Below are 20,109 nucleotides of genomic sequence, written 5' to 3' on the forward strand. Positions count from 1 at the left end.
TTACGAAACTCGGACGTAACACACCGATGGGCTGATCATCTCCTCCTTTCTTTCTTTCTTTTGTTTCTTCGGGGTCTATTAGCTATACGTATTTACGTATAAATTTGACGATTTCACTATCGGAAAAATCGGCAGAGGCCACCCCTCGGTTGGGTGTACAGTGCGAATGTTAGTTTTGTCATTCAAATCCGTAAAGTGTGAACTTGGTACAGAGGACGAGGCATCACCGTGAGTAAACAATATCTTTTTTTTTTTTTTTTTTTAACGCCCATTGTTGCATTTATACCAATAATTTTTTATTATATTTGCACCGGTGACTCACGCGTTTCCAACAAAATCAGAGCCAAAACCGCAGAGGTGAACGCACGCCGGCAAAATGAAGACAAACACGCCCACGAGCTGCAATTAACTGATTCGCGCATCAATGGACCATTAAATCGGCAAAAAAAGTGCGATGAAGCTCGCCTCGGGTTCTCGTTCTGCTCGTTCGGACTCGACGAGAGCACAGTTTTACGATCTGACGCTAAGTACTTACATACGTATAAAAATATACATATGTATTTGTTAAAAAATCTTCCTAGTCGGAATAACGAACGAAAAAAGCGTCAAAGACGATGCAGACGCAGGTGGAAAAAAAAAAGAAAAAAAAGAGGAGGGGCTTTGTACCGAATAACGTTTGTAAAAGACAGGGAGGGGGGGGGACACGAAACGGGCGTAAGCGAGAGGGAGAGTGTAAAAAGATCGGCCGGTGCAACAGCTTACCTATATACCTCTCGAGAGTATACTTGCGCCGGGGCCAGAAATTATAAGAGTGCTCGCTGTACGGTTGAGGGGCAGTTGATTCCAAGTGTGCTACCGGGACACAGCATCGATAACCATCCGGGCTTTGCCGTACCTCTCTGTCCACGTATTTTGTATACATAGGTATGACTTTTTTTTTTTCTTCCTTCTCCTTCGCGTATATCTGTGTGTATTCATACTTTCGCTTTCGGTACACCTCCTTTGTCTCTCACGCCGATTTTTCATTTGGCGCAAATTTGGACACTCACCCGTCGTAAATATAGTGCAATTTCCTTTCTTCCAAAGATCGGCATTGAAAATCGGCCGGTTGCCCGAGTTGTTGCATCGTATCTGCGCATTTGCATGCGCGTGTACTTTACGATCATTTTTTGTTATTTTTGTTTTCGCTGGTGAAACGAGCGAGCAAACGCGTTTCTTGTTATTGCATTTTTTACAATAAACCACGCGATTGGGTATACGTACCGACGAAACAAATGAAAACGGTGGGGGGGGGGAAACGAGTTTCTCGTATTTTCCGACTAACCGCGTTAATTTCCGTTCCCCGAACCATGTACAAACGACGACAACGACAAAACTTCTTTTCCCAACGGGCGGGAAGTAAGTAATGGTCGTTGTTACGCGAAATTCGCGTCCTTGCGGCGCACGAGCCGGTCGGCGGCTTTTGCGAGGGGCGCCCTTGAGGAGCGCGCCTCGTCCTCGGCTCTTTTCACCGTCGAAGGACCAACATTCGCTACGGCACGCAAATCAATAAGATTTTTGTCACCTTCTACTTCTGAGAGACTAATAATATACGCTGACGTATTTTCAACAACACATTAGTGATTCTCGTTATAGACAAGTGGTAAATGAGTTTTTAATCGTGTTCGCTTGATTTTAATGAGTTTAATCGCTGATGTTTGCTTTTCACAATATCCATTCAACCATAATATGTATAACTTGAATCCGTTGCCAAAGGGGCTGTTCTTTCGTTCTTTCGAACGTAGGTCATCGAAAGGCAATTTGCTCTTCGGACAATTCGCCGTGAAAAAAAAAGAAAAAGAAAAAAAACACGTGCATATTCATCGAACGAGGAAAGAGGTGACAAAAGTGAATCGCAGAGGCGACTGGCTCGAGTGTTTTTCAAAAGGTGTCGAAGCTCTTTACTTACATTATACTCTTACGCGGACGGACGCGCGAGACTTGTTGAACATTTTATAGTTGCGATCGTCGAGAGAAAAAAAGAGGGGGGGGGGAGCCATTTGTGCCATTTGCGCGCGAATCGTCTCTTCGCTGATGGTGGCTAAACCTCCGTGCTCGCGGAGTCTGTTTACCGATTCCGCTCTCGTCTCCCCATCATCTTTTCAAACGTCAGACGAGACTACGGTATACGAAATACGCACACAATCATTTAACATTTAAGCGACTATCGATGACAATGGCAAGCTTCTACAGAAATGTTTACTTGTTGCAGTGACGTAATATTGAATAAAGAAACCGCCTTACATATTAGGTACATATCGGCACTGGAAAGCTGTGCAAAGTATATATATACGTACATACAAGTACCAGGATTCGTATATAAATAAGTACATGTATGGATGTAAGGCAGGATTCAAAGGGGGTCGAAGAAAAACTGGGCCAGCCGCGACAGCGTAATATCTTGGGAGTGCGATTATGTTGTGCCCGGCTGTGATATAATATTATATACGTATACCATTAGTGTGGGGGGGTAATACCTATGTAGGTATGCATGCATAACATAATAATATTATCGACCACGTGCGCTCTCGGGCTGCTGTAATAGCTGCGGGGCCGCGGTGAGTGTCGGCGGAGCGAAACCTATTACTATCACTTTCTACGCGGAAGAGGTCGTCAGCGCCCTCGAGTGCAGTGGCGGTATGTGTGTCGGCAGACCACGAGTATACATACCGATTTTTTTTTTTTTTTTTTTTTTTTTGTTTTTCATTTATCTGGTCATCGATGGTTGTCCGTATACACACCTCGGAGGATGAGGGGGGTAGGCCGTGGGCATTAAAACGTCATTAGTCCCAAATGTATACTTTACGACGGCAGTGCCGATATGCGTTATGTCAGTCGAGGGGATGGGGGAGGGATAAAAAAAAGTTTCCTTTGGTTTTTACATTACGGCATGTAATAATTGTTGTTCGCGGCGAATTGGAAAACGAAAGAAAGCACACGGGCGCGCGCGTTGTTATGACTCCGGTTATGTAAACGGCGTGTATACATTGTAAGGTTACCCGTGGAATTTAATGTACATTTACATCATGACGAGGCTCCAGCAGCGCGTTTGTGTAGGTATTACGTGGATTTCGTAATAGACTCGCGTTTGAAGAAATTCAGTGTTTCCATCACGAGGCGCGCGTTTACCTCCCGAGCTAACCGGACGCTCCTATATTATATTGACCTACATTTTAATTCATACTTGGCCAGGCTAATCGGGACTATTGGATAATAATATGCAGTCGGGAGCACGTGTTGTAATATTATATACGATAAAAGCCAGTTTGACAAATAATAAATTCGTTATTCACACAACGAAGGTATATATATGTATATCGCATCAGATTCCGATTGACGGTGCCGATCGTGAAGGAATTTTTTTTTTCTCTTGGTCCACTCAGTTGCAGCAACATCACAGATCATATTTTTTTTCTCCCCGCAACTTTTGGAATGATAATAATTTTGGTTTTTCTCTCCGACGTGTACTCGAAACGAGTTACCATTTACTTAGTGACGATCGGAAAGCCTTCAAATCGCCGGACCATTCGTCAGATCGTCTAATGAAATCTATAGTGGTATCGGGTGGTTTCATCAGCGGATATTTTTTTCGGGAGGACTTGATACAGCGTAACGTGTCGCCGATGAATATAAAAATTAAATCTCTTCTCTGCACGTACACCCCAAGTTCGGAAATCAATTTTTCAATCTACTTGAACAAAAGACGAAAATTTCCCGATTTACGTTTATATAAAGAACATCAGATCAGCGCTGCAAGGAGGAGGAGAATTATTTTGCTGTTTGCTTGCACCGCACAAAGTAACAAAGAACACTGAGAGTTTATGGGTTGAACAACCGCTCTCTGGGCCCGGGAGTATATGTATATGTACGTGTATACTCGGGTACCTATGTTACGCAATACCGATCCAGCGCTGCAGTTGCTGGGCTTCCCCCGTATACATTTATATACTTGCCTTGGTAAGGCAGGACGCGGGAATGAACTATGTATGTGTATATATGCCGGCGGGAGAAAGTTCGGCAGCCGCGGTGTATATTATGTCACTCGCGTGACTAGCTGCTCCGAGTGATCCAAAATGCGCGTGTACAACTGTGCCGGCTGATATAATGTACTTATATTGGAATATGGTTGAATTTCTCCCCTATGCGTATAATGTATCATCAAATGTGGGCCACTAATCCAGTGCACAAGCACACCCTCCGTGTATTGAGTGATTAAATAATCTGACACGCTTGTTTGTATACTGTCGGGGCATGCATGACTCTCTCCCGTATGTACATCGGATTGGAAAAGTAGAGCATTTCCAATACTCGGTCAGTTTCTTGTATTATTTTTTTGTCAGTTGTCAGCAGGGCCCGATAAAAGGGAAATTGCACATCTTTCTTTGTGCTCGTGGCTTATTTGCGGCCACGCCGGAGAGAGGGCAAATTGTACACTGTCAATTACTTGGCTTTTGCGTTTCGTCAAAGTTTCAAGGAAAAACATCATCATTAACATCTACCCGGTCGTTTTGTGCGGCAACTATAGTATAGGTACGTTGCGCGACGCGGTTTTCAAAATTGTCGTGGATTTTTGTCATTTTTCACAAGGTAGTACAACCCGTTGTTTATCCATTCTGTTTATGAACAATCGTTGATACATTACATCGAAGGAAAAAAGGGCAATGCATCGTCGTCGATTTTATCCATCGGTACGTCTTAGTTACACAGAATTGAATTAACTTTTTTAGTGAAAAAAAAGGACAATCAGCGTAAGATACGTAGCATAAATACCGTCACCGCTACTGATAATGAATACATGACGCACATCTGTTGCCGGTCAGAAAAAAAAAAAAAAACTACGATTCCACTTATAAATCATGTTCATCGACTCTCAACATACTTAGTCATTGCCCGATCGTTATAGATACGATAAACGCAAACTGATTAATTTTCTATGTGCTTTTTCCACTCATGCTATTCATACGTAGTGATATCTACGTATTATGATAAAAAAAAAAAAAAAAAAAAAAAAAAACTTTCAATAAGAAACGAATGAATGATCACGTGGATTTTTCCGCAGAGTCCCGTGTTTTTCCAACCGATCCTGCGATCCGAGACCTGGTGAAAAATGGTCGAGTACGTCACGGAAGAGGACGCCTACGAGTGCACCCTCTCAGAGGAGACCCAAGAGATGGCCAAGAAGGAGCTCAGGGAGGACAAGAATTCGCGCGACCAGGCCCTGGAGCAGATCCGTAGCTGGATCAAACTGAACCCGCGCATCGAAAACTGCAGGATGGGTAAGTGGTTGTTTTTTTTTTTTTTTTTTTTTTTTTTTTTGTTCCTCCCCTGCCTTCAGCGTCAACTCGTACCTCGTCACACCTTTATCTCTTTCAGACGGGAAATTCCTGCTGAAATTCTTGCGCTGCAAAAAGTTCAACGTGCCCATGTCCCAGGAGGCGATCGAGCGCTACCTCCTTCTGCGCCAGGTCTACCATCCGGCGTTTCACAAGCTCGACATCACCGAGCCCAACATGGACGAGTTGCTGAGACTGGGGTAAGGTCACCGCGTCGACCGCACACCGCCTATACAAAATGAAATTTCTTATAACTTTGCCCCTTTTTTTTCTTATGGACCGATGAACCAATGCTAGTTATCATTTCTAAGCGGCTAATTGATTTTTATAAGGAGTTTCTCAGTATAAACACTTACCCATCGCATAAGGCTATAAGATATGTAAAATGTGTTTTTATTGTTTCAGCTATATCTTCGCCGTCCCCGGCCGCGATCATTTGGGCCGCCGCGTTATAGTCGCAAGACCCGGTAAAAAAAAACAACGATAATCGCCAAAAGAAAATAGTAGCACAATCGTTGTTGATCTTTCGAGATGAACAGCAATATAATCATAAATTCAGCGCATCTCTGTCGCAGCCTGTGCTTGCACGCTGCACAGAAAACATTATATATACTCTGGCAAAGTTGGATAATGTATGGTTTCTCAAATGTTACCCACCAGACTCCGAAGTGAGAGGACGTGTGCTCGATAATTGTGCATTATCTAACTTTGGATGATTAACTCTATCTCCCCTCGTGGCTGCTCTTTTAACTCGAATCAGTGAAAACGTCTCGCCAGCTTGGAATATTCGCTTGTTGTTATATCGCTACTAAAAAATAAACAATGAATTTGACAACGATATCAGTGGATTTTTCACGCATTCGTACGGTAAGAGAGCGGCCCTCGTGTAATTTTTTTTTTTTTTTTTTCTCTCTCACTTGGCATCCCCTTTATTACCACGATTTTTTGTACATCATATCGCGCATAAAAGCACAGTATAGGATCGAGACGCGGCGAATTACTTTGAGACAAACTTCCCCTGACCCTTTTGTCGTATGGGCGCGGTCGTCGTTACAGGTGTCTTCGACCCATACAAGTTCACCAACGCGGACATGTGCAAGATCCACGGGATAACGTACGAGAGCCTCATGGAGGACGAGGAGAACCAGATCCGAGGCTTCGTGCACTTTGCCGACGGTGCCGGGGTTAGTTTTCCCCATCTGACCCTCTTCACGCCCAAGGAGGCCGTGCGCATCGTCAAGAACGGCGAGGTAAGCCCTCCTACGGCCTTGATACATAAATGGCTCTGCACTCACTCGCGACGATTTACGATACGCACCTTGACGAGCAAGGCCGGACGGATTCCCCTCTCGAATAAAATCCGGACACTTTCGTTCGGGCCAAAGATCTACTTTGATCCGTAGGGTTATACAATATACGAGTTACGCGATAACGTGAGCGAGTGGGCTTTTTTCAAGGACACGCGCGTAATTTCGGTGAGTTGACGTATATATGTATATCCAGCGGGGAGCTGTTGAAACCGGTTTGACGCTCCCGTCGTCGTCTTTCTCCCGCTGGTTCAGGTGAAATTGGGTCACTGGGCGCGATTATTACGAAGCAGCGAGACTTGGGCCTCCCGGCTGTGTGGCTTTTTTTTCGGCTGATAACGTGAGACCTGTATTGGTGCTTTTTTTTTGCTACGCATCGGGGTTTTGAACAAAAACGGTGAAACCAAAGAAAAGCTTATCGGTCAACAATATTATGGCGACGTTTGATGCCTCTCGACAAAAACGCTACTTTGAAAATTTAATTTTTCTTCCCAAGCGCTCGTACTCTCATGTGTGAGACGGCAAAACGCGGATCCCAAAAGGCCTATGCTGAAACTTTATTGAATAATTTATGAAACAGAAGGTGAAATGCAAAAGTGCTCATAAAACATCAAAGTGGCACAGCGTTTGAATGCATATTCGCGCCTATTGACAAGAAAATGTTAAAATATCTCAAGAAGTCGAAGAACTTTTGGACAACAATGGCTCTTTCATTTTTCAACACTCGTGTGTACACGACGTACCCGTGCATTATCGACCTTAAGTATACGACCGAGTGGTTAGAAGTACTCGAAGGGGACAGAAAAACTCGTTAGAGTCCCATAATGTTGTGGAAAAAAAGGACGCGGGGGAGCGCTCAAGGCCACCGAAGAAAGGGATATGCTACTTATTCCCCCTTTTCTTTCTTTAAGCGAACGCTGCCGATGCGGCACAAGGAGGTGCACGCGATCAACGCCCATCCGTCGCTCAAGTTCGCCCTCGACTTCGGCATGTCCTTGATATCGGAAAAAATACGCAGTCGCGTCAAGCTCTACACCAGCCTCGAGGACGCCAAGAACAACAAGATGGACACCAGCATGCTCCCCAAGGAGTACGGCGGCACCATCCCCATGAAGGACATGATCGGTCAGTTCCCCTCCGACCCGGCTTGTTTCGGCTACGTGGAAACATTTTCTAGTCGAGCAACGAAACCTCGTTGCTCGATCTTTGGGAATCAGGGTTCATTGGTTTACTTTATCATCCGTCTACGGACCGTTATCTCTACCATCAACGAATTGTCTGTTTTTTATACTCAAAGTTAAAAACATCGCGATTTCAATGGGGAAACCTTATCGAAAAAACGTCGTATTGAAGCTACTTGCATCGAATAATTGTTTGTCCGTTGGTGCAGATGCGTGGCGCAAGGAGCTGCTCGAGATGCGACCGACCCTGTTGAGCCACGACAAAATGAGGGTGCGCGAGGAGATGTACTCGGAGAAGGCGCGGGAGGGCGCCGTTTCGGCACTGAAACAGGGCTTCAACTGCTCGAACCAGACCGGCGAGTCGACGATGCACGGTGTCTGCGGCTCCTTCCGGAAACTCGAAGTCGACTGATCCCAATCGCCAACAATTCACATCGTATCGTTATTTTTATCGTGCACTCAAAGTTCAAAGAGTGCCTTTGTTGGCGCACGTCGGTGCGCGAAAAGAGATAAGTAACAACAGAAGCGCGCTCGCGTCTCTCTCTCTCTCTTTGTATACATTTTTTTTATATGCAAGTTCAGTCGTAGGGTTTTTAGTATTTTTCTTTCAAAGTTGATGCACTTGTGTTGGTGGAGTCGAGCATACGGTGCACGCAATATACGTGTATTATAGGTATTTTTTTACTCATCCCGTTGGAATAAGTTTGTAGCTTTTTTTTTTTTTTAATCTATCACTCGAGAAGGTGATGTTACAAAGCACCTCTGCAAAAAAAAATTTTTTCAATGACTTTCGGCAGGAACGCACAGTATCTATAATTTGGCACAAAACCACGTCCACATACTTTATTGATTCAATTTCTTTTTTCTCGTTATCCTGCACGACGTATATATATATATTTATATATGAATTGTACAAAATCTTTAGTAATTAAGAAATGTATTGATTATAAGAAAGTATTAAGATATTTTAATTAGTGGAAGAAAAAAAAAAAACATTTATCAGTAATAAATATGTACCGATCGACTCATGGCAATCGTTTTTTCATACTCTCACCCAAATACACGTTTATATTACATCAGTTCCTAAATAAGCCATGTTGAAACGAGTTTGTTGACCCTTTTTCTCGCACCTTCCAATTCAGGCGATGTCCTCGCACTTTTCGATGACTTCAAGTCCTCGCAGTGGGAGGTACCTGCAAAAACAATCAACACCAGTTTTCATCGCGCTGCGTAAGTAAAAAGGGACAAAACGACCCTTCGTACCAGAAATGAGGATCGCGGGCGAGAACTCGTTCAGATCCTCCAGTACGGAGAGCCTGTGCCAAGGGTCGACGTCTCCGTTAGTGAAAATAACATTCGTCACGTCCGGAAGTCTCCCGCCGTACTGGATGTTCGTTCGGCTCACGCCGTACTCGAGCAAATTTTTGTCGTAGCTGAAATAACAAGACTCTGTCGAGTGAAAATGGGGTATTGATAAATTCGATTGTCGACGAATCGATATGTAATCGCTCACTATTCGCCGTAGAGGTTCTGGCACAAGTCAACAAAGAAATCGAGCTCGAAGAGGGTCCCGAAGACGGATCGGCTCGAGTTGGTCGTCTGATAGTATCCGTACTCGGTGCACGTTTGGAAGAACCATTGCCTTGCTACAAATTTAATCGAAATTTCAGTTGCAAATCAATGTCAGGTCCCATATAACGTGTATATGTGCGGTTCGTTGATAAGTACTAGCTTCAGAGGGCTCGAATTTCTCGGATCTCATTGTCTCCAGGAAGTTCGAGTAATCGGCGTCTTTGGTGCACGACTCTTCTTTGAACAGAGTTGCGAGCCTTTCGACGGGGGCGCCGATTTTCTTATCTGCCATGGTGGCGCAGAGGCCGCCGATCGTACTGTTGCGCCCAACTCCTCCTTTGTTGTATTGCACTGCACCGGCGAATTTCTCCGCGTTTCAGAAAATTTTAATCGTTATAGTTTTTTTTTTTTTCTTTTTTGCTTTAGATAGATGCAATGCCCACACTCACTTCTGCCACGTAGTTCATAAAGTAACTGACTTCATTTCTAGACGTCACGTTTACAGCACTGCAGAGACTAAAACGTTAAAAAGTAGTTCGTAAACAACTCGTGTTTACAAAAAATAATACAAAGACATAGCCAGGATTGTTACTTCTAATACAGAAATTCAGAATTAATTTACTCGTTTTGAAAGTATCGACGAATAGTATGATTTTACGATTGTTTTCAATGATGGTGGTATACCTCTGACAATCAAGTCTATTGACAAAAAGAGACTTTATATACCGATTCTTCATCCTGGTTATGCCTCAATGTAATTAAAAAGGTACCCGAGTCGGAAAAGCGAAAAACCTACTTGAACAGAATTTGAATCATTTCCGCGCCAGCCTGTGAAGCCAACATCTCCTCGGTTTGCTCGATCGCAACTTTCACGCTCGCCACGCACTCATCGCCGTGTCGTTTGAGAGCTTCGGTAACAGTTTCGTAATACTCTACAACAACGGAAGGAGCAAATTAATTTTCGGTCCAAAGGCAACGGACGCGCGGAAATCGTTACCGTAAAAATCCGCCTTGGCGTAAACCGGCGCGCTACTCGCCACGGCACCCTGTCGTCAAAATCAACCATCAAACAAGACTCTTTCCAACAGGCGATGGGAACATTATTCTTCTCGCTCACCTGGATCAAGTGGGGATATTTTATCCTCATCCAAGCAGCCATGTTACCCGAGTACGACCCGCCAAAAACAACGACCTTTGCGTCCTCCGCTTCGCGCTCGGCCTTTTTTTCCTTCACAAAGTAAGCGACGTCAGCCAAGGCTTGATCCACGCTCAAATACTGCATGTTCGCCGAGCTCAAGTTCCTGTGTTGCACGTGAGAAAAAAAAAAAAAAAAAAAAAAAAAAAAAAAAAAAAAAGAATCGTACCTTCCTCGTTTAATGAATAAAAAAAAAGGGGCATTTTACTTGGTTGGTTCGCTTTTCCCGTAGTAGCGGTGCTCGGTGTAAAACATAAGGGCCCCGTGCTGTTTGCCGATTTCGTACATCAGACCAGAATTCAAGTACCCCGGGCTTATCTCCCACTCGCCGCCCAAAAACACGAGTATCGGCCCAGTGCCGTTGAAATACCTGTCTTCTTCGTAATATCGCTATTTTTTTTTTTTCGTTTCGTTAAACAAGACGCGTACTTGAATTATCATTATTTTTACGAGGAGTGCGTTAAACGTGTATACCATGTTCCAGGTGCGATCGTCGCGGTGGTTGAAGTGGTCCAGCGTCTGCTCGATCCATTTTTCGGTTATCGTGCGCGATCCCAGCCAGCTCGGCTCCTCGAGCCCTTTGAAGTGGAACCCGTGAAAACCGACGGCCTCGCTCGACGCCAGGACCGACAAAATCACGATGGGGCAGAAAAGTTCCATGCTTGTACTTCGCAAGGGGGAGCGCAAACGACGACTACAAGCGCGTTGTTCTTCTTTCCGGTGGTTTTACTATCAGGGGAACGGGCTCGAGTCGTAGGTGAATTTAAAGCAAGAACGAACGATAGCAGCTTATCAAAGTGATGGATGCGTGGCGTTAAAAGTGCTTCGATGCGATAGGAGATTGTAAAAATAATTACTATAGCAAACGCACCTCGGGCCCACGTCTATACGCCTTCGCTACTTCGGTTAAACATGGATTGATCTTAGATAACGGAGACTCGAGTGTTGAGCACTGCACGTGGATTCGTGAAAGTAAATACAATCAATGCTGAATTTAACAAAACAGAGAGATATGTATTTCGTTGTATTCTGGTAGCAGCGTATAGACTAATAGCTATTACGTTGTATCCGATGTGTGGAAATTATTTATTTAAGCAAGTTTCACGAGTGGAAAAGTAATATACTTTAAAGTAATTGATAAAGGACGCTTCATAAATTAAAAAAAAAAAAAATACAGATTCACGCCGTGCGAAAGCCACAGTCAAGTAATTGACACGAGAGGTCTTAATTTATTAACTTTTTTAGTAGGATTTTGTTATCTGCTAATTTTGAATGTTTATTTTAATTTTGTATCAGCACTGCATCTACCTTTTATTTTTCATAAAAATGACGAACTTTTTAAGTAGTAAACACGAAATTTTTCAAAAATACGAGTTTGCTATGTTTATTACTACTTTTAATCAAATTTCTTACATATTATTCCGGACAAACGTACAGAAAAACAACGTGTTTGAGTTACTTATGAGAAAAAGGAAATACAAATTTAAGATTCAAACAAACACAATCAGGCCAAGGAAATCCTGAAGTACGACTGCGATAACACACGCACACGTATGCACATACGTTAGAATGACACATTTTGTACTTTTCACATCACTGGGTATATGACATGTTTCTCAAATTTTTTTTTAGCAAAACTCTATACAGTTGTATACAAATCTTTCTTTTTTAAACAGAAACATGTATTTAATGTGTTGGAAAAAAATTACGAATTTGCAATTCCGTAAGCCATATATGTTGATTGTAGAAAAATATTTCATGATTTCGTGTAAACGTCTTAGTTGTTATTTCATTTCAATAAAACCTATTTTTCTAACGACTGTATTAGTCATCGTGAAAAAATGTTCAAAACTTATACAAATACGAAAAAAGTTACATGCAACTGTTAATTCAACAACGTGCAGTAAACGGTTTTTTCTTTTGGGTTTTCTTCTAAAAATTACTGTGCTATAATGAATGGCAAACTGTTTGTACAGTAATTTTTACTATTTGCGCGGTAGAAGTGACTTTGCAACAATCAACTGATAAAAGTTAGATTGCCAAAAGTACAAACATCAGCTTATCGTTCTAGTAAAGTAATGTTATGGATTTTTTTTAAGCTTATCACTTGTCGCGACACCAAATCTATCGATTAAAGCTTGCGAATATCGCGTGCACGAAATCTCTCATGATAAGTAATGTAAAAGTTTTGTGAAAGTTACTGATCAGGTGATCAATAAGGGATTCTGAAATGTCTACAAGTATCATACGTGACATAAGTACTTGTTGACTATACACACGTTGTGATACGTATCCTCTGCCAAGTGGTATCTTTTACCGCACTTTGTTCATATTTTACACGTATAACATTTCACAGAAATGAGCGATTTCAGGAATTTTAATGGGATTTTCAATGGGTGTGCTTAATCATCGCCTCTAAATTTACTTGGAAATTTTTTTGAAATGTTTTCCTATAATGCATCCGCAGTGCGATGAACTTGGGTTACTGTATATTAGTGGGGATAGAAAACTTACCGTGAAATAAAAAAAAATTTTCAAATTAATTGAAAATTTTTTGTATAGATTCTCAGGTTTGCTCCAAATGTAAAACAAAATTAAGTATAAAATGTATTAAATGCATAGAAATATAGAAAATATCATATTTAAAAAAAAAGTATACATCACTGAACTTTGCTCTTACATATAATATGTCAGTCTTTTTAATGTATACTATAATAAGTAAGTCTCGTTATCTGCAGTTTGATGCGAACTTGACTATTTTTTCACATTTTTGGAAATGTGACTGACTTAAAAAAACTGACCTGAAATTGTAATCGCAGCTGACGATTCACTTAAATTCTGCTGACACTCTGATGGGAGGCTGGATTTGTATCGTATAACTGAAATCTCGTGTCTTTGGTAAAAACGTTTGCACTACTAATACTATTACACGTTTGTAATATTTCTTTGATCGTGGGCAGGGTATATCTGGCTTTGTATACACTTTAAAAACTGGTAACCACATAAATGTTCTGTATAATAATTGGTATAAAAGTCGAGCCACAAACGGCTTAAGGCTTTTTACAATAGGCCACAAATTACTAGTTACATAAAATTTACACTCGGAATCCGTAGAGACCATATAATTTTGAAAATACTGGATTTCTTCACTATCGAAAAATATGATACATAAAATATTATTACAAGTCACCTAGTATGGACCAACGCTCAAGTGGGTATTATGAAATCGTAAAAATGTATACTTGTTTGAAAAAAAAAGTATAGTTTAAATACACATTCTTATAGCTCATAAATGCATACAAGGGTACAAAACCCCTGGTTTATTTTATTTACGTTTCAATTTAGTTTTGAGCACTTTTAAAATGTATGGACTATTATAAGTAAAATTAAAGGTTTTTTTATAAAACTGTTCCATAATAGGCGACTTCATTTTACTAGCTTGAAATAAATAATAAAAATATTGAAAAATAAGCTGTATACTGTGAGAAAAGTTCAACATGTCACCCTCGACAACCAGAAAGAAGTTGTTTACCTTTTTTCATGGATTTTCCGAATATAAAACTAATTATTTTACAGAAAACTTTACCAATCTGACTAGGCATGGCCGTGTGGGCCAATATTATCACTTGTCCAGACAAATATTGAATGGGATATCACAGGATCAACGACACTTATAAAAATAATTATTTTGGTTATTACTGATTATATCTCTAAATTCTGAATATTCAATTATCTAATTCACTTTGTATGAACTAAATTTTCTAAGTGCTAGCTAATATACTTTTTCCACGTAATTCATAAAATAGCTGATGCAATTCCAGTATCTAACCATAGTTTTCCATGGACTGAAAATGGAAAATGAAAATCAGTATTTAGATTATTGCGAAACACTGTAAGAGTTTTTTTTCATTTTAAAATAGCATATTTGGAGAGTTTTTTTTTATACATGATAAATCTTCGTAAGATTTTATCTATTCATTACAAAAGTATTTTCAACGTTACAGCCAACTATTTTTTTTTTTTTTCTCTGATAAACTCATACTTCTCTCTGTGATAAAAAAAATAAAAATAAAAATAGTAATGTGTAAATATTTTATTATAATTTTTTTTTTTTATCAATCTGTTTTCAAATAACGTGATATTTTTTCAAAAATTAAAAATGAAGGAAAAAAAAAAAATAACCTAAATGACTTTTTTTATTATCTATAGTTTCCCATCTTTAAAAAAAAATATTAAAATAGTTACTCAAATTATATTTTCCTCGCGACTTTTTAAAAAATTTATATAACTTTTATCTGTACAAGAATAGTTTTGTTAATCTTTCAAACCTTAGTTAGAAATTAATATTGAAACAGTGTATTGGCAAGTATATAAATAAAGACAAGGAGATAGTGAAATATATGATGTGACTTTACGACGTAAACGTGAGAGTTAATTGACGACGCTAGTAAGTTTGTAAAACGGTAAATAAAGCGTTTGAATGAAAATTAGATCAAAATTATACACATATCAACGAGTTTTATTGCGTTCATAGACTCACAACTAAAAAAATCTAAGACACAATAATTGTATTTATACTTACTAAAAATTCCCATAATTCTATATAACAATGCTACTATATTGTAGAAGTATTATTTATACGTATTTATTTAAGTAGTTATACATAGTGTAGGTGTATGATGGCTCAATTAAATTCAATTAAAATGTTAAATTTCTTGATTATTTTTTACTCTGAAGAAAAGTTTCGTGGTAGTATTGAGAATTAATTTTTTTCATATATTTAAGTGAAAAAAAAAAATTATTCGCCTTTCATACACTTATGCGATATTATCATTTAAATTGTATAATATAAAAGTTTTTATAAATCATTGCATGTTTAAACTCACTGAATTTGTATATCCTACAAATTAAATTAAACTTGTTAATGAGGTTGTTTAAGCTTGCAATGGAACAAGATCAACGTATAACTAATTGTATTTAAATATAAAAAAAAATCGTTTATTAGCCAAGCTCAGTTATTTCGATTAAACCAGACCAAAAAATTGCCTTTTTTTGAAGTAATATTAAGTTGGAATCATGTTGTTAAACAGAAAATGAATGTAAATAATGGTCATGAACTAAAAAGGATTAAAATTACCTGAACCAGACGTGGATACTATTTACAATCCAAACTGCTACATTTCCAGCAGAAGATCCACCAAAAATATGACTTTTAATCTGGAATACTGTTAATTTTCTATAATCCACAAAATACGCGATGTCTAATGCTTGATCTGTACTCAAATACTGCATAATATTATCTGTGCTCATATCCCTGATTTTTAATTCAAATTATTATAAAAATATATAATCTAATGCTCATATGATCTGATATACTGAATAAATAAAATAACTGAGTTGGTCTACTTTTTACGTAATTATCATGCTCGGTATAAGACGTAAAAGCTTCGCATAAAACCCGTTTAATCTCGAACTTACAGTCCCTTTTCCTCTAAAATAAGTATTACCGGACCAAGACTACGGAAATGCTCGTTTTACCGCTACAGTGCCATTTGTTTTTTATTTACCAGTAAGTAACGTTTATGATAGTTAAACGTAGAATTCACCAAGTTCAACCATAGCGATGGTTACAATCTACTGGATGTAAATAAATTTATTATTTAACATTCTGCTTCCCTTATAATCTTGCTTAAGCCTTGAATACCTATAAAATATACTGAAGCTGATTGTGCCAAAATATACAAATGAGTACACAAACAAAAAAATTTCACTTTCGTTTGCAATGCACAAATATAATATTAATCATGACAATCTAAAGGAAATTTATGTCTGATTTGATAGAAGCGAGTCACAGTACTACGCCCCTACTGGAATATCTAAAAAAAAGCGAGCATGTCTATGTTCAATGTTTGGAATGACAAAGTAATCTGTGTTTGAAAGGCACCCAATGTTTAGCGAGTCTCGTATAATTTACAAACTTCTGAAAATGCCAAGTTGCTAAAAACAGGTGCCATAAGAAAGCAAGTGCAGAATATTACCTCTATTATCTATTTAATCAAGTCAATACATGTATAATGGATTAAAATCTAATTATCTGATCTTTAAATCGTCATATCCTGGTGACCCTTAGCCATATAGTCACGAAATTGAAATGAGGAATATATTCATTATCATACACTTAATACAGTGTAATTATTTATATAATTGCTCAAAAAAATCACTCATTGTCTGAATCGGTCGTGTCCCACTCATAATCTTTTTGACCCTTAGATCTAGGTTTATCTGACGAGTGTTTGGATGACTGTTGCGGTGGAGCCTGTTGTATAGTTGATGATGGATGGTGACGGTGACTGGGCTGATTATCTTTACTCTGTTTACTACCTCTGTAGGGTGAACGTGAACGAGAGTCCCGGCATCTTGGGCTTGAATCACGTTTTTCATTATCCCATTTAGAAACGCCCTGACTCGGTGGTTTTCTGATGACCTGTAAATACAAAGAACTCAATTTTCAAACAGAAATATCTCGTTTCGTCGCTAGCTGTCGTGAAAATTACGACCTACCTTTCCATGTCCTCTGTCTTTGGCATCTGGCGATGGTGGTCTGCGTTTGCGTTCCCGAGAGGGAGATCTACTGGCGGAGTGCACAGGTCTGCCCTTTTTACCCCTGATTTCTTCAATGTCAATCATTTGTTCGTTCATCATACTACGAGAGCGGGTCCTCGAGCGAGAGCGTGATCGAGAACGAGATCCTGAATGGGATGGCGAGCGAGACCGAGAGCGCGATCGAGAGCGTGAGCGTGATGGCGATCTAGATGGGGAGCGCGATCGGCTGCCCGATCGAGAACGAGATCGCAAACGAGATCGAGATCTGCTCTTCCGGTCCATGGAGCGCCTCTCGCGACGTTTATTCATTTTGTAATCTTCACCGTCATCTGAGCCAGAGAACCGTCTGAATCTGTCAAAGTTTTGTCGCCTGCACGTGAAAATAAAACATTAATCACAAACATAAATGGTTTGCAATGAGAATTCGGTTTTAACAAAAAGTAATGATTTTCACCTTTGCTGCTGTGGTCTATTGTAACGATCTCGGTCGTCTTGCTGAAACCGATTTCGATTATCATTGAAATTCCTTTGCCTTTGTCTATTGTCATTGTTGTAAAAGTTGCGGTTGTCTCTTCGGTTATCAAAATTACGATTGTTATTGTTGAACTGGTTATTGCGCTGGAAATTATTCCGTTGCATAGGCCTGTTATTAAATTGATTTTGTTGCCTTCCTCTATTATCGTATCTTCTATCATTGGGCTCTGGAGATTCTGACCATCTCCAATTTTTGTCTCTTCTGTCTTGATTGTCATTATCTTCCCAGTTTGATTTTCTAAAATTACAATTAGAGGTGTTAGAAAATTATATACGGCTGCTTCGGTGATTGGAATTACAAAATAATCTTTTGTTGCAACAATTAAGGCTGCGATTTGACTCATGCTTTATTGCGCATCAAGTTTAAGAAAAAGTAATATATTACGCTCTTATCTCACGGCGTTTTGCTTGAATAATAAAAATGAACGTATTTTGTTTGTTGAAAATATTGGTCAACTTTATAAAAAGATTTATAGTAAATTGGATCAGTAATTGTAGGTTATAATTTTGAATATTTTTCTATATGAATAGGACATGATGTTAACAATAAATAAGTATGATTATTATATAGATTATTGAAGAAAAACCAGTTATCTTGGTTAAGATACTTTTTTTTTTCAAATTACATAATATTAGTTTTAAATCGTATGAATACCTGCTGCTGGTGTTGCCTCTGCGAGAGGAGCTGTCTCTAGTACTGCCTCCCTTTTCGAACATTTCTTGTCTTTTCTGCCACAGCGGTGGACTTTTAACTCCGTAGTCGTCAGTGGGATTTCTAAAAGTGTGCAAAAAGTTGCACGAACTTCCCTTGGGGCAACGCATCATCCCGCAAATGGCACCTCTCCAGGACTTTAGATTGACAAACTCACAGTGTAATTGTCTCCCTGCATACCATCTGCCCTTCAAGCCACGCAGAGCACTTGCAGCTTCTCTCTCGGTCATGTATTCAACGTAAAGGTTTCCTCTAAGATGAGATTCAGTATTCTTACAATATTGCAAGGTCTTGATTTTACCAAACTTCTCAAGCTCTGGTGCAACATCGAAATAAAAGTCACGGAAGTGATTGCGGGTCTCTCTGTGGTCATACTCCAATCTATTATCGGTATCGTACTCGTCTCTGTGTCTTTCCAGAGAAAAATGAGTGTAAAAGTTTGGCACAAGGATGACTGTGCTCAAACCAGGTCTCTGGTGATTTCTGGAGCATATGTCGCCGTACCTACAGGCACCCGTCTTGTTGAAGAAGGGACAGATCTCTTTGCCCGGCTGAGTCTCATTGAGAGTCCTCAGAGCTTTAGGGGTCCTGGCGCCGTCATCAATGTAGGCATCGATCTCCTTTTTCATTCTGTCGAAGAGCTTTTTCTGCTCATCGCGGCGACGCCGCTCTGCTTCTTTCTTTTTCCTGGCGGTATCTTGCATCTCTTCGTATTCTTTACGAATTTTGGCTTCTTGTTCTAACTGCAACTCCCGAGCCTTCGCCCTTTTTGCTTGTAGCACTTGCCACTCCTTTTGTGCCTTAACCTACAGACACACAGAAGAGTAGCAGCAGCAAGTACCACCACGTGCAAACGCATTAGCAAACGTCGTCAACGATTAAGTACATGTATATCAAGTACTGGAGTATTGTTATAACGTACAGTAAATGCACGATATATTTATAACAAAAAAAACCAGATAGAGGGAAAGAAAAAAAAAAAAACGTTACAGATTATCACGGATGTGTGCGTAAGTGTGCATACCTCGGCGTCTAACCAAGCTTTCTCGGCCCTGACGTGCTCTTCCTCGGCGAGTTTTTCTCGCTTGGCTTCGAGCTTGGCCTGTTCTTCTTGCCAACGAGCGTAGTCCGGATCGTTCTCTAGCCGCTGCTTCAGGCGCTCGGCCTCCCCGTCTCTAGCTCGCGCGGCTAACCGTCTCAGGCGTCTGCGTCGTTCTTTTTTAACTTGTCGTCTCCAATCTTTATGAGTGCGCGATGAGCTCGTACATTCCATTACAAGACATCTTGAATGTTGGTGCTTTTGTTCTCTTGTGGATTTTATTAATCACTTGGGACAACTATAAGTATCGCACTATTTCAACTAAACCCCCTACACAATTGCGACTTTTAATTATGCAATACTATATGCTCAAGAACAGCTCAATGTGCACTGAGACGTGAAACCTGAGAATCAACTGAGAGGTTGTGTTCGGTTCGGAGCTGATATACTTAAAACTTAATATACCTATTGGCTGTGTGGGGAAGTGTGGATTGTAGATAATGTGAATTGTGGATAATGGAGGATTGGAGGCCGAATGGCCGAAATGAAATGCCGAATCGGCAGAACTGCGCCACTGCGCGTACTGCGTAGTGC

The 20,109-nt window shown here is 40.0% G+C and overlaps 3 protein-coding genes and 1 long non-coding RNA gene across 6 annotated transcripts; 1 reads left to right on the forward strand and 3 right to left on the reverse strand.

The window, feature by feature from the left end:
- Nucleotides 1–815: 815 nt before the first annotated feature.
- LOC106638113 (clavesin-2) lies at nucleotides 816–8,884 on the forward strand. The gene is made up of 7 exons (XM_014351162.3): nucleotides 816–924; nucleotides 5,099–5,315; nucleotides 5,413–5,572; nucleotides 5,778–5,839; nucleotides 6,429–6,622; nucleotides 7,591–7,804; nucleotides 8,070–8,884. Exons 2-7 carry the CDS (start codon nucleotides 5,147–5,149, stop codon nucleotides 8,270–8,272), a joined length of 1,002 nt encoding a protein of 333 aa, XP_014206648.1. The 5' UTR covers nucleotides 816–924; nucleotides 5,099–5,146; the 3' UTR covers nucleotides 8,273–8,884.
- On the reverse strand, nucleotides 8,672–11,731 carry LOC106638112 (putative serine protease K12H4.7). The gene is made up of 10 exons (XM_014351161.3): nucleotides 11,102–11,731; nucleotides 10,836–11,017; nucleotides 10,550–10,733; nucleotides 10,430–10,478; nucleotides 10,229–10,364; nucleotides 9,882–9,948; nucleotides 9,589–9,799; nucleotides 9,374–9,506; nucleotides 9,124–9,293; nucleotides 8,672–9,053 (listed from the first exon to the last, which is right to left on the reverse strand). Exons 1-10 carry the CDS (start codon nucleotides 11,285–11,287, stop codon nucleotides 8,944–8,946), a joined length of 1,428 nt encoding a protein of 475 aa, XP_014206647.2. The 5' UTR covers nucleotides 11,288–11,731; the 3' UTR covers nucleotides 8,672–8,943.
- Nucleotides 11,732–13,995: 2,264 nt separating this feature from the next.
- On the reverse strand, nucleotides 13,996–16,568 carry LOC149375262 (uncharacterized). Its single transcript, XR_016292873.1, has 2 exons — nucleotides 15,765–16,568; nucleotides 13,996–14,472 (listed from the first exon to the last, which is right to left on the reverse strand). It is a non-coding gene; the product is annotated as an uncharacterized LOC149375262 (long non-coding RNA).
- A 91-nt stretch (nucleotides 16,569–16,659) lies between these two features.
- LOC106638029 (uncharacterized) lies at nucleotides 16,660–20,051 on the reverse strand. 3 transcript variants are annotated; one of them, XM_089589509.1, is made up of 5 exons: nucleotides 19,501–20,051; nucleotides 18,420–19,282; nucleotides 17,733–18,002; nucleotides 17,189–17,600; nucleotides 16,660–17,111 (listed from the first exon to the last, which is right to left on the reverse strand). In XM_089589509.1, the coding sequence occupies exons 1-5, from the start codon at nucleotides 19,747–19,749 to the stop codon at nucleotides 16,845–16,847; spliced, it is 2,061 nt and encodes a 686-aa protein (XP_089445635.1). In that variant the 5' UTR covers nucleotides 19,750–20,051; the 3' UTR covers nucleotides 16,660–16,844. The 3 variants fall into 3 exon arrangements, with proteins under 3 accessions (XP_089445635.1, XP_014206527.2, XP_014206528.2); XM_014351041.3 differs by having other exon boundaries at nucleotides 17,685–18,002; nucleotides 19,501–20,050; XM_014351042.2 differs by having other exon boundaries at nucleotides 16,984–17,103; nucleotides 17,685–18,002.
- Between the last annotated feature and the right edge of the window lie 58 nt (nucleotides 20,052–20,109).

This window comes from Copidosoma floridanum, unplaced genomic scaffold (assembly GCF_036245765.1).
Source record: "Copidosoma floridanum isolate Cflo_tuat_1 unplaced genomic scaffold, Cflo_Japanese_pri ptg000009l, whole genome shotgun sequence".
Taxonomy (NCBI): Eukaryota; Metazoa; Arthropoda; class Insecta; order Hymenoptera; family Encyrtidae; genus Copidosoma; species Copidosoma floridanum.

Excerpts from the sequence above, each read along its gene's own strand:
- LOC106638029 (XM_014351041.3), bottom strand. The coding sequence starts at position 19,749 with ATGGAATGTACGAGCTCATCGCGCACTCATAAAGATTGGAGACGACAA. Across the intron at positions 17,601-17,684 it reads AATAGACCACAGCAGCAAAG|GCGACAAAACTTTGACAGAT; the intron begins GTGAAAATCATT and ends TTTCACGTGCAG. Across the intron at positions 17,112-17,188 it reads AAGACAGAGGACATGGAAAG|GTCATCAGAAAACCACCGAG; the intron begins GTAGGTCGTAAT and ends TTGTATTTACAG.
- LOC106638112 (XM_014351161.3), bottom strand. The coding sequence starts at position 11,287 with ATGGAACTTTTCTGCCCCATCGTGATTTTGTCGGTCCTGGCGTCGAGC. Across the intron at positions 10,365-10,429 it reads CGCCAAGGCGGATTTTTACG|AGTATTACGAAACTGTTACC; the intron begins GTAACGATTTCC and ends CCGTTGTTGTAG. Across the intron at positions 9,800-9,881 it reads TTATGAACTACGTGGCAGAA|AAATTCGCCGGTGCAGTGCA; the intron begins GTGAGTGTGGGC and ends TGAAACGCGGAG.
- LOC106638113 (XM_014351162.3), top strand. The coding sequence starts at position 5,147 with ATGGTCGAGTACGTCACGGAAGAGGACGCCTACGAGTGCACCCTCTCA. Across the intron at positions 6,623-7,590 it reads GCATCGTCAAGAACGGCGAG|CGAACGCTGCCGATGCGGCA; the intron begins GTAAGCCCTCCT and ends TCTTTCTTTAAG. Across the intron at positions 7,805-8,069 it reads CCCCATGAAGGACATGATCG|ATGCGTGGCGCAAGGAGCTG; the intron begins GTCAGTTCCCCT and ends CCGTTGGTGCAG.